This window comes from Salminus brasiliensis, chromosome 2, assembly GCF_030463535.1.
Source record: "Salminus brasiliensis chromosome 2, fSalBra1.hap2, whole genome shotgun sequence".
NCBI classification, from domain to species: domain Eukaryota; kingdom Metazoa; phylum Chordata; class Actinopteri; order Characiformes; family Bryconidae; genus Salminus; species Salminus brasiliensis.
The window spans coordinates 16,291,685-16,304,618 of NC_132879.1; the positions used below are offsets into that span (position 1 = coordinate 16,291,685).

Here is a 12,934-nt window from a genome sequence, read left to right on the forward strand (position 1 = left end):
AGAGAGAGAGAGAGAGAGAGAGAGAGAGAGACATGAACTCAACTGCAGCCATTAAAGAGTAGCTTTAGGCTAAAAGGGGAGACAGAACCGTTTTGATGTTTTAACTCTTGCAGAGGGGCGAAAAAGACCGAGGGAACAAGAGAGAAAACAGAAAGAGAAAGAGAGCAAAAAAAGAGCAAAGACTAATAGCCACACATGACTCATACATGCAATATGCTATTAGAGAGCCATTCTGGGTTGGTCACACTAACGCATACACCACCAGGGCTAGTCACCGTTCCGCTGCAGGCCTACCTGCAATTTGCATTCCGACTTCCCTCTCATACAGGTTACACTCACATTACAGGGTTGACATGGCACAAATACATATTTGTCTATCTAAATGTAAATGTCATTTTTCAGGATTGTGTAAAAACAGTGAGGACACAGTGTCAGTGATGCGAAGCCCTCACTTAAAGCACCAACAGCTACTTGAGTGCTTATACATGTAAAGAATCTGCAGCCAACTAAATGTAAGTGAGAGATTGAGCGAGTTAGCAAGTACAAAGAATGGTCACATTTGTTGGTCAAATGATTTGGTCAAAATACCACCCTGTTTACACCTACTGGCTAATATTTACTTCACCTTGAGTTCACATTTCTCTCTCTGTCTCTCTCAGATGCAGTATCAGAATCAATATACACTCTTGAAGCAGTTGGTTTTCATTTTTAGTCTGATTTTGTCTCAACATTTTTTTTAAAAAGCTCACCTCGCAATCGGACAATGTTGACCTGAAGCTTTCTTCTGACACTCTACCTCAATAAAGGTAGTGGGTAAGATAAGATAATCCTTTATTAGTCCCACATTGGGGAAATTTACAGTGTCACAGCACCAAAGGGATAGCAAGACATTCAGATGCAAAACGTACATAATTACCACTATATACACAATATAAATAATAGAAGTAATAAAAAAAAACATTTACAGATTATTTACAGATAATTGCAAATTTACCCTTAATTGCACACATTGTCTGATTAAACAGCATGTGACATAGGAAGTGGAGGTAAATCTAAAGGGAGAGTTTTCTCTCGTAAATAGCCCAAAGAAATTAAAATAAATAAATAAAGCACAGAAATGCATAGATACAAGTGCTGTAAAGTTCAAGGTTTCTTAATACTTTTCTAACCTGACCTGTATTTTTTTTTAAATACACACTTTGAGAGTGCATGATCCCCGCAAGCCTTTCAGCATGTTTGACTTCATCAGTTCTACAGTCCTGCAGCCTTCCATCAGGACTTAATTTTCTGATCACACTTGCTGGATATATTCCTAAATCGAAAGTTTAAAAAAATGTGGTCATTTGGTCTTCTGACAGCATCTTATAATTTAACGGAATTTAAAGAACTTAATTTCCTATACAGAGATTGTTGGGGGGGGGGGTTGGTATGTGTAGAGAATTCTACTCTGCGATACACTGTTGATTGATTTTGTTTGTGGACTACTTATTTGATAACCTTAAAAAAAAAAAAAAACATTTAATAGCATAATGAATCATGATTTGATACAGCTTTTTTTTATTACCAGAAACAGACTACAGAGTGAAACAGAACATCTCTGCTATAATTTTGCTTTTAACTGCACGCAACTCACACATGAAAAACATTGCTGGAGGGTATTTTGTACATGGTTTTGAAGGCATGTAGTGCATGGCTAGATGAAAGGTGCATGCTTTACGTGCATGTTTAGATGAAAGGTGGTTAGTTCAAACACACTTTTCATTTTGGTTCAAAGTTTTATATGCCACCTTAAAATAGTTCCATACTGAAGACATTTAGACCATGTTTTAACTGCTTTTGGGGTTTGGCTAATGTCTGTTCAGCGAAACGCTACAACAGGTAGTGGAGTGAAATCCATTTTCAGGCATTTTATCACATTATTCTTTAGGTGTTCGGTGTAAGCTCAAGATAGAAAGATTGAGGCAAAGAAACCAGAACAAAGCTAGAAGACTAGTAAAGTGAATCATCACTGACCTTGCTCCAGTTGGCCCTCTTCAGCTGCACCTCTGGTTTGTACTCTTTCTTGGGCTCCAGGCCAAATGGCAGTTGCGGAACTGCAGGGGCCCAGGTAAAGCCACCTGGAGGAGGAGGGGGCATCCCGGGCATCGGTGGAGGAGGTGGCATTCCTGGAGCTCCAGGGGGTGGAGGAGGGGGTGGAGGTACACCAGGACCACCAGGTAAGGGAGGGGGTGGAGGTGGCATCATACCTCCCTGCCCGGGGAGGGGTGGAGGAGGTGGCGGTCCAGGCATGCCTGGAAGAGGAGGGGGTGGAGGTGGAGGAGGCAGCCCAGCCTGGCCAGGCAATGGTGGGGGTGGAGGAGGTGGAGGCAGTGCTGCTTGACCAGGAAGAGGTGGGGGTGGAGGTGGTGGAGGCATCATGACTTGGCCAGGCAGTGGAGGTGGGGGTGGGGGTGGTGGCATTCCAGTTTGGCCAGATAATTGTGGTGGAAGAGGTGGAATAGTGCCTGATGCTGGGGGTGGAGGAGGGCCTGCTTGGGCAGTAGAGTCAGGGGGTGTTGTTGTGGGCATTGGCACAGGAACAGTGATGATTTTTGTCTTGGGTTTGGCCTTGGCTTCCTCAAGATCTTTGGAAAGCTTGTTAATCTAGGAGAGGGAAAGACAGATAGACAGGCAGACAGGTGGAGGTTATTAAACCTGCTCATGAGTGACAGCAAGCGAGTCAGGCAAAAAACCTAGTGACCCTGCCTGGGGGTTGCAAAAATTTAACCAGCACAGAGCTTGGCTACTCCAATACTGTCCCCATCATTATAATCCATCTGTAAGACAGACAGTCTGTAGGTAATTTGCTGTAATAGGCATTGCTGTACCTCAATATCTCAATAACTGTACATAATCATCATGCGTCAGTCTTTCTGTACTTAGCTAACAGTTTGGGCATGACCTTCCTTTTCACCACTGTAAACTTGTGTTCTTGCACCGAGGGGAATAATGTGAACAGAAATGGGTTTTTTATTTGTCGGGAGCTCTCAGTTCATAGGCAATACTGCAGGCAGTCCGACCCCCCCCCCCACACACACACACACACATGGACAGAACAAAACAAACAAAAAAAGAGAAGACGCAAATTACCAAGTGATGTGGTTAACACAGAAAAGGACTGCAAGGTTGTCAAACAAAGTTCTCTCAAAGCAGAGTTTACTAAAGCCCCTGGGACAAATAATGAGGTTAGGCCCAGACAGGGAGAAGGAGAGCGAGGATAGGAGAGTAAGTAGATCTAAAAAGGTCACGGCTGGAATTGGAGAGAGATGAGTGGGGGCTAAATCCATGTCTAATTAGAAGCATCATTTATTTATCCAGAACTCGACACAGCTCATTAAAAATGACCAGCCTGCTAATACCACATCAGGGAGAGAGTTAGAGTGAGAGAATGCCAGGGAGAGAGGGCAAGAGAGAGCAGAGAAGAAAAGCGCAAGAGAAAAAAAGTGAAGCAGAAGAGTGAGGCTTTTCTTGCCCAGCTTAGCTGGCGTGTGTGCCAGTGTTTGAAGTGTGACAGGGAGAGGAGCCCATTGATGCTGCAAAACCTGGATGTAGTTCAGAAGGCCAGGATGAAGAGTGTGTGTGTGTGTGTGTGTGTGTGTGTGTGTGTGTGTGTGTGTGTGTGTTCGTGCATGTGGATGTGTGTGTGTATGATGTGATGACAAGCGTCTCTGACAGCTGTTTATCTGTTCCACATTAAAAGCAGGTTGAGGTGACAGGCTGTGTTTAGCTCAGCAAGTTTCTCTCTCTCCCTCTGCCTTGCTCTTTCACAGCCGTCTATCCTCTTGCCATCCTACACTTTCTCTTCCATCCATCCCTATTTAGTCCAAGCGTGTCTCCACCTCCACCTTTCTCCTCTCATCCCTCCTAAGAACTTCTCTACTTTCGCTGACTCTGGCATTTCTCCTGCTGCCATCAACTGTAATTATCTCTCCAACAGACACACAGACACACACAGACTTTGTGCTTGTACTGTGCTGATGTCAGGGAGTTCGCTGACAAACAATATATGTCACCATAGTTCGACGTAGCTCCAACTTTTATTCTTTTGCTTCTTCTTCTTCTCTTTACCCTTCCGTCCCTCCACCTACACTTTCAGTTATTTTCACCGATAACCCAATCACCACAGCCCTTCACGCCTTCTTCTGATATGAGTATGTGCCTTCAGATGACTGATCCCAGTAACGGTCAATATAAACCTGTTTTCTGGTGACTGGGCAGAGCTGCATTTTTCTTGTCAGATTAGTTTCTTTTTCTGTCTTCGTCTGATGGATTCACAGGGAGACTCAAGGTTTGGCTCATTATTGGAGAAATTATTTCACAGAAAAACGCCTGCTTTCTCTCTCCGTCTGACAGTTTCAGAGTACGGCTTTTGACAGAAAGTGAATTTCACACCAGTTTGACAACTTCTGTTTACTGGATGGCTGATCAAGTTGATCTCGTTTCAAAATCTAAACGTGCAAGCCTCAGCATCCTGCACAAGCAAAGCAAGGAAGAAAGGGGGGAGGAAAAAAAAACAAAAACAAAAAAACAACACAAATAGAAAGATGGAAAAAGAAACTTCAGATATAAACTATAGAAAGGCAGAGTATAAAGGCATGGAGCAAGAGAAGCAGAAAAGTGGTGAGCAAACACTTGCTTCATCAGATGATCAACACATCTGCCAATTCTGATTCACAAAGATGGAAAAATGAATAGGGCTTTTACTATGTAAACTGGAATATTGATATTCTGACATTTAGAAGCAAACTGAAGAACAGAATCTGCAGAATCTGATATCACTAATCCAATCAACCACAATATGTCACAATATGATCATACATCATCAGGAAGATGAAGAATATTTAAAATTCTTCCGTTTCAGCGTCGCTCCAAAAGCATTATGTCACAGAGTCTCAGGTGCTGTGGTACTGGAAAATAACGACCAGTGTTTGTTTTCACGAATGCGACAACTGAGATATCCGAGAGAACTGAGCTAAGATACATCTCTCTTTAATATATTTCTTAACAGACCTTACTCCAATCTAAGGACTGCTTTAAAGGATTACGTTTACAGGATACGTACATGTATACGCACTCCGTGTTAATTTGATTTTTTATATTACGCAGGGTACCTCAAGCTCAACTCAGTCATGCAAAGAAGATTGCAGTCTATTAAAATCTTTACACTAATAATGCAAAGAAAATTAGATTTCTAACCGATTGATGTGAGTTAAGTAAGGAACTTGAACAGCAAACATATTAGGATGAAATTTGATTGTAAATATGGCTCCTGTGTCTGAAAAACAAGGTAATATTAATAAGAATTTTATGTCTGAGGTGGATTTTTTTTAAATATATTTTTTTATTTAGTTATTTCCTGTTGTGAAAGTGTTTGCTCTTGATTAATTTGAAAATTGCAAAGTGGAAATGTCACAGCAAAGACTTGAAAAGGAAATCAGAGAAAGAGATCTCAGCACAAAGTAGTCTGGGAGGATGTGAAAGGAAGTAGAGTGTATAAGCAATTTTGGACCATTTCAATTGATCCATTCCTCATGAAATGCTCACACAGCGCATGCGAGAGCTGGCATTTTCAAATGAATATCTGAAGCAGAGAGGTTCCAATGTGACATAGTTGAAATACCATCAATATACCATCAGTGAATACCAATTTAATGGACAGATAAATCAGAAGGGCTCTGCCTAGAGGAGGAGTGAATGTGTGAGCAGTGCGACTCAATACCTGTTCTTTGAGTTGGCTGATTTCACCACTTAGAGCCTGGTTTTCTTTCTCCTTCTCCGCTTTTTCATTCCCAAGAGCTTCTTTATCTGTGCTGAGCTCTTGGACTTTCTGTTCATAATCTCCCTCCATCTTCTTGTACTGCACCTGCAACTCGTGCCGTGTAGTCAACTCCACATCCAGCTACACACACAAAAAAAAAAACACAACACACACACACACACACACACACACACACACACACACACACACACACACACACACACAAAAACACAACACACACACACACATCAGTCTGAGCAGGCAGCTTTGATATGTCTGTGTATGTGAAGGAATCTATTGCTCGTGACAGGAGGCATTCAGCAGCCAGACAGCCTTCTCCCATATCACAGTGTGCATGCTGGAACACACCAGGCCTGACAAACCATGTTGAAGAATGTCAAATGCATACAGATTGCAGTCACATTGAACATGAGGTGTCCGTGTGTGTCTACTGGAACACCCACCGTCCACTATATGGGTGAGCGGCTACTTGACACATTTGACAAGGTATGTAGCATGTTCTCACTGCATCTGTCTGCCATAACAGCCATGAAATTTGAAACTGGCTGGAAAAAAAATGTAGCTACTGAGCAGACAGACCAATGGAAAAGGGGGAAAAACTCTGAGCCTTTTTTCTTCTTGCTGTCACACTGTTATACCGATCACTCCAACTGTGTAGGAGTATATATTTATACACTATGTATATATTTTATATTGCTTCTTTTACTCAAACTGATGCTACATAAACACTGTTCATTTAGGCACATTAAGCACAGTGCCAATCACATCAATTACTCAAGGTCAGGTATAAAAATTATTTTGTTAGTCTAATAATTCTGGAGCTCAAATGATTCAAACACTCACTGTTAGGCAACAGCTGCTATAGACCTTTGGACAACCAAGAAAGCACTGTTGAGTTCATCCAGCCAACAAGGCTATTCTCCCTCTCGCACTTTACTGCTGACACTGGTATGAATTGGCACTCTGTCTGTGTGTGTCCATCCATCTTATACCTTCTCTGTTGTGTGCAGAGCTTGAATCTATGCAAATAGGCTTTTTGACTTGCTTGCTCATATCCCCTCTCCAACCTCTGTGTGTCCAGTATGACAGCGCTGGCTGAGGGAATGCATACGAAAGAACAAACTAATCTCTTAATGCGTATTCTCAGCCGTTTGTCCGATTTCCAGCAGCGGATGTGAGGAGAAAGCAGAGGAAAATGTTAAATCTGTCATGCTTTCGCAAGAGCAGGGGACCTCTAAGCCTTAAGGACATCAGAGTCCAAACATGTCACAATTAGACGCTAATTGTAGTGTCATAAAGTAGATCTGGACTGAAGCCCAGAGAACACCAACGCAACAAATGAAAACATGGACCAAAGAAACTTTTGGCTGGTGTGTCAAAGGTGTGTTTGATTGTTGGGAGGCTCTGCCGTGTTCTCTACTCTACACATTTTATTTGGCTTGTCTGGCTATTTTTGTGCTGGTGTGTTTGAGGCCGTACCTGGGCACACCCGTAATGGGTGTATACCAATGTCTAGATTTACCTTAAGAAAGACTCCTAATGCTACATTCAGTTCTTTTGGCAAGAGCAGCACGGGAGTGATGTGCAGAATGACTTGCTAAATGGTTAATAAACTACAAACATCAGAAAAATAAAGAAATTAAAAAAAGCTATCATTCTGATAACTTTACAGTATGCTTGTTCTGCTTTTTATCAGTGATCTCTCATCACTACTTAAATGACACTAACTAACCGCTTATTTTATTAGAAAAGGGAATAATTAGTCCTGTTAAACCGAAAGCATATGCTAATATGTCTGTGCACTTATCTAACCACAGAATAACAAAGTCCATTTACAGCATCTGTCTGTAATGTGTCCATAATGGCTTACATTTGAATTATGTTACATGGATAGGAGAACGGCGTAGTGCGTTTTGTTTTCCCAGCCAGGGAATCGAACCCCAGTCTGCCACAGGGAAGGAGGTGGGGTTACCCACTACACTACACCACCCGCTTGTCTTCAAGCATGAGGACATTGTAGGCTGGTTTCCCAGACAGAGACATAGTCCTGAATGGAGAATCACTTTAAGAAAGCTTTGTAGTCCAAAACTAGGCTTATTTCCTATCTGAGAAACCAGTCCTATATGTATAACCATTTAGTCCACTTCTAGTTTGTGTGTGTCCGGTTAGTCTGATCTAGCACAATCACACACAGGTATGGCACGCCTGTGAAAAGTCTGAGTTGAGCGACATTGGGGTTGGTGTGATGTGGCCTTGATAAAGTCGAACAGGCAGTTTAGTGAGACCAAACTACAACCTCCCCCAAACAAAACACACAAATAAATAAAAATCATCAATCAATGCATTCCTGCTCTTCGCCGTTGGTGTCTCTCTGTATTCACCTCATGTTATTTGACAAAATTTCTCCCTCACTCACACGCTCACTCTCTCACACACACACAGGCAGGGGGACAGAAAAACATTGATAATTTCTGGTGACATTGACTGGGATGTGTTTGCAACCTTGGCATGTAATTATATGGCATCAGTGGAAACTGAAGGGTCACACTCTTCCTCTCTTGCTCTCTCGATCTCACACACATCCATACACAGACACACACACACACTCGTTCTATATGTGTGCTGGTAATGAGAGTCTGTCTCTCTCCTCTCCCTGCATTGCCAACACAGCTATTACTCTAAATTAGACAGGGAGGAATGAGGAAGAGAGGGAGAGGAAGAGTAAACACTTGTCTGACAGCCTCCTGATAGGGGTCATCCTCCACACACACACACATGCACACCCAAATTGGAGAGAGGGCATCTCCTTATGCCCCAATTTCGGGCAGTGACAGGGAAATTGCAGTACGTGAGAGCGTGTACACATACACACACAGACACACACACAGGGTGGGGGATAATTGCGGAGTGTGTGAGAGGGAGTCTTGCTGGGAGGGATTAAGAGAGTGCCTGTCAGAGAGAGGAAGAGGAAATCTCCTGTCTGCTCCCATCTCCCCTCACAAATTACACATCTGCCAGCTGACACAGAGTCTGTGTGTGTTTGTGTGTGCGTGGTCGAGCACATAGGGGGAGGGGGGGGGGGGGCTGTGAGGGTGTTCACTGAAGAAGTTAGTTTATATGTAAAACACTCAGGGCAGTTGAAAAGCGATTGGTGGTTGTGTGACCTTGTGAATGGGTAATGCGTCTGCATACGGGCGAGGTGAGAATGAGCAAGCAAGAGGCCGAGTGTGTGTGTTTGTGTGTATGTCTCTGTGTACGTGTGTGTTTACCTTTTTCTCTAGCTCCGTGGCCTTGGCCTCACTGATCTCCACTTTCGTCTTATCCACCATGTTATCTAGAGAGAGGAAGTGAGAGTGTGAGAGAGAGAGAGAGAGAGAGAGAGAGAGAGAGAAAGCGTAAGAGCAAGAGGTGTGTGTGTCACGTTTTTTTCTGGCTGTGGGGATAAAGTGCCCTTCACTGTGATGAGTCTGTGTGTCTCCTCTGATTCGTGCTCCGATTACTGAGCAACCTAATTAAAATCCCATCCCCTCTCTCTCTCTCTCTCTCTTTCACAGAAACTCACACACACACACACACACACACACACGAACAACTCTATCTTTCACAGTGGAAGGAAAAAACCAAAGGAACACCAAACCAAAGGAACACCACAGAAAGAAAATAAACAAAAGAGGCTCCTAAGAGTTCACACATCAAACCCCTCAGAACTTCCCCTTATAGATGCTATTCTGTAACATTGATTCCAAAAAAATCAATAAATAGAATTTTCATTGAATTATTCTTCTAGGCAGATCTCAAATAGCCCAACTAAGTGTTGGACCTTTAGTCTGACCAGTAAGGCATAAGCTTTTGAATAAGCAGAGAGTCACGTTCGAGATGAACTTCTGAGCAGCTTCTGGAGAGTTATGATAATACAGGTGCAAAAGGTAGCAATGAAGAGGTGAAGAGAACCAGTGAGAAACTCCTCTTACTGATATCCCCACCCCACACACGCACACAAACAGGGATAAGAAAATCGAAGCCAGAGAGACAAACAGATATACGGACAGACAGACTAAAGAAAGTAAAGCTAAAAGATGCAGTAGATCAAGCCAGAAAGAAAAACTGCAAAAAGAAAAACAGCAGTAGCAACTGTTTTTTTTTTCCTGAAGAAATTTAATGAGAAGAGAAACTGAGGACAAAGCCAGGAGAAATAGAGGGGGAGAAGAGTGTGAGTGAGGGGAACTGTACTTACTTTTCATAACCACACTAAATGGGACAAGAACCCAATAAGAGAAAAGAGAATAGAGTGGATGGGCGGGAGAGAGGGGGTGGAAAACCTGGGAGCAGAATGCAGAAGTGTTTCGAGTTCAAAGGAAATCTTTAAATAACGCGAGGCAGGGCAGAATTAGGCTGTTCTTCTCAGATTATGAGCAGCTAGGAGAAGAAGAAGAAGAAAAAAGAACAGGGTATTTCTGAAAGCGTTTAAAATATCCCTGCAGTATATAACCCAAGAGAACAGTGCGCACACACACACACACACACACACACACACACACACACACACACACACACACACACACACACACACACACACACACACACACACACACACTTATAGCTATGCCTTTACAGAGCAGACACTCTGAGACTGGCTGTTTAGCTGTGCCATCAGGTAGACTGGTCATGGCTAGACAAAGTCAGGTATCAGACTTTATAGTCATGTGAAAAAAATCACAACACATCATGTAACATATGGGCATCTACCATCAGAAAAGACTGTCCAAAGCCTAGGCTGCATTTCACAGCCTTCTTTTTCATAGAAGGCTGTTCCAAAGTAAAAGACCCTTTGTATCCGAATTAGAAATGCAGTCTATATGTTCAGAGTGTTTTTGAGGACGCAATTATTGCATTAATGCATTGTGTGACCAACAGGGTACTAAGAAGTCCATATAGGATAGTCCTACCAAAACCCACCCCACCTAGGCTGCAGCCTATGCTTTGGAACACTGCTTTACAGGTTTGAAAGCACATTGTTCCAGAAGTCCTGGTCTTTGTCTGTTTGGTCTTGTTGTGATGATAGATGTTGCAATTTGGCATCAGCTGTGGCAAGAGCTACCTGTAAGATCCAATGCTGACATTTTTGATTGTTTAACGTTTTTTTTTTTACTCTTGTGGACTGCTCTTTGGCTGAACTTGCTAGGATGGCCTGACCTTGAATGTCTGTAGTTGTTGCACATATTCAATCCGATTATGTTGCGGACAGTGGAACAATAAATTTTTTATTGTTTTGAGATCTTTTTAAATCCATTTCCAGATTCGTATAGGCGTATAGACTCCTGGAACAGGACGCTCTGCCACATGCCCCTGCCCTAGGTCTTTCAGGTCTTTCACACAAAGAGCCCAGTAGAGTGACCAGTGATTTCTGTTTTTTTTTTAGTTTTTTTTTTTATTATTATTTAAATGGAGACTTTACAAAGCTTCTCCTCTTTAATGATGTAATGATTGTAATGATGTTTTATGTGCTCTGTGCTGCCACCCTGTGGAATGACCTGGAACTGCAGCACTGACCAAGCACTGTATGTGTAGCCTAAGAGGCCAGTATTTAATTTACTTATTTTTTCACTGCGTGTGTGTGTGTAACCAATGTAAGTGTGCCTTACCAATCAGCCCTTCAACGTCCACTTGTAGGTTCCTGCATTTGAAGTCTGGATCACAGCCATTCCTGTGTAACACTATCTGAGCGACACACTCGTCAATCAACTTATAGTACTGCGGCCTGTGAAAGAGAACAAGAGACGGCAAGGAGAGAAAGAATAAATATGGGCAACAACTTTAATATAAAGTATGTGTTCAACCTTCAGGGACGCAGTAAGACGACAGAGTTGAGGGAACCGTTAGTGTTGCCTAAATTAGAATGTGAAGAGAGCTGTTATGAGGGCCAGGGAGTAATGGCTAAAATGAATCAATAACCAAACACAAAAGCATTTCAGCACCATGACCTTGAGCTTACGAACCAAAGCTTCAAAGCTCTCAGAGTTAGTGTGTTATTAGAGTGAGGCCAGACAGACAGCATTCAACAAGCTGTGTGTGTGTGTGTGTTTACGTGTGGAAGAGATATAAAAAGAGTTCAAGTGTAGCTCTAGCCAATTGACTGGCGTGTGTTAGAGTGTATGTGTGTGTATGCTTGTGCTGCTCTCCACTCTCTCTCTCCATCTCTGAAAGAACCCATGAGTGTGTGCGTGTGTGTCCCGATGGTCAGATATTTGATGGGCTTGCAGACACACTCCATTTGCGAGGAGTCTGGCATCGTGACCTGGTGTGAAAGTAACTCAATACTTTCTTCATTTTCCACCAAGCTGTTTCTCTCTCTCTCCCTCTCTCTCTCTCTCTCTCTCTTGCGCGCTCTTATTTGGCCTCGCTCTTTTCCTGCTTGCCACCCCCCCTCACCCACCCCGCTCTTTCTGTTCCATTTTTTTCATCTTCATCTTCAGATTCTTCGGTGGAGCGAGAGAGACATCTAGTGTCCGTTTTTAATACGGATTTCTCTTTGTCAGGGAAAATTCAGCTCAGCTCTTACAAACTGAGGAGAAAATACATAATTAGTCACTGGTTTCCTCTCCTCAGCTGCTCAGACGTACATAATCTGTGTCTCTCAGACCATGCACAGCGGGACGTGAACCACGCGTAATCGATATCTGGTTGATGGACGCAAGGAATGCAGTCATGTGGAACCAATTAGCAGTTTTCAAATGGTGTCAGCACTTCTAATACAGTGATGATATTGTATTTAACACGATAGGTAAATACTGCTGATTGCAGCAAAGCCAACGGCCTCCAAATATAGAACCACTTTCCTTCACTCGCCATCTTTCTTCTCTTCCGCTGACGCTCTCTCCTTTCCTCCTCTACGCCCCCATCTCCTCTTTAATTACGGTGACTCTGTTCCAGTTCCTCCACTCTTTCGCTCCCTCCCTCATTTCGCAGCTTTAATATATATATTTTTATATCAAATGTGTTCTATTTGTTCAGTGTGTAGCCAAGTGAAAAGAAAATGAGGGTGTCACAAAAAGAACAGGAAAAAAAAAAGAGAAATTAGATAAGGAGAAAGAACAGAGTGAGTGCGCGAGAGCGTGC

At 42.8% G+C, this 12,934-nt stretch overlaps 1 protein-coding gene across 1 annotated transcript in view; it reads right to left on the reverse strand.

Moving 5' to 3' along the window:
- LOC140549628 (protein diaphanous homolog 1) overlaps window positions 1–12,934 on the reverse strand; it is a 126,494-nt gene that overhangs the window by 79,020 nt on the left and 34,540 nt on the right. The window contains exons 13-16 of the mRNA XM_072673377.1: window positions 11,461–11,576; window positions 9,088–9,152; window positions 5,759–5,938; window positions 2,014–2,643 (exon numbers count right to left, since the gene is read on the reverse strand). Of these exons, the coding sequence (XP_072529478.1) occupies window positions 2,014–2,643; window positions 5,759–5,938; window positions 9,088–9,152; window positions 11,461–11,576 (991 nt within the window). The remainder of the gene's footprint in view (window positions 1–2,013; window positions 2,644–5,758; window positions 5,939–9,087; window positions 9,153–11,460; window positions 11,577–12,934) is intronic.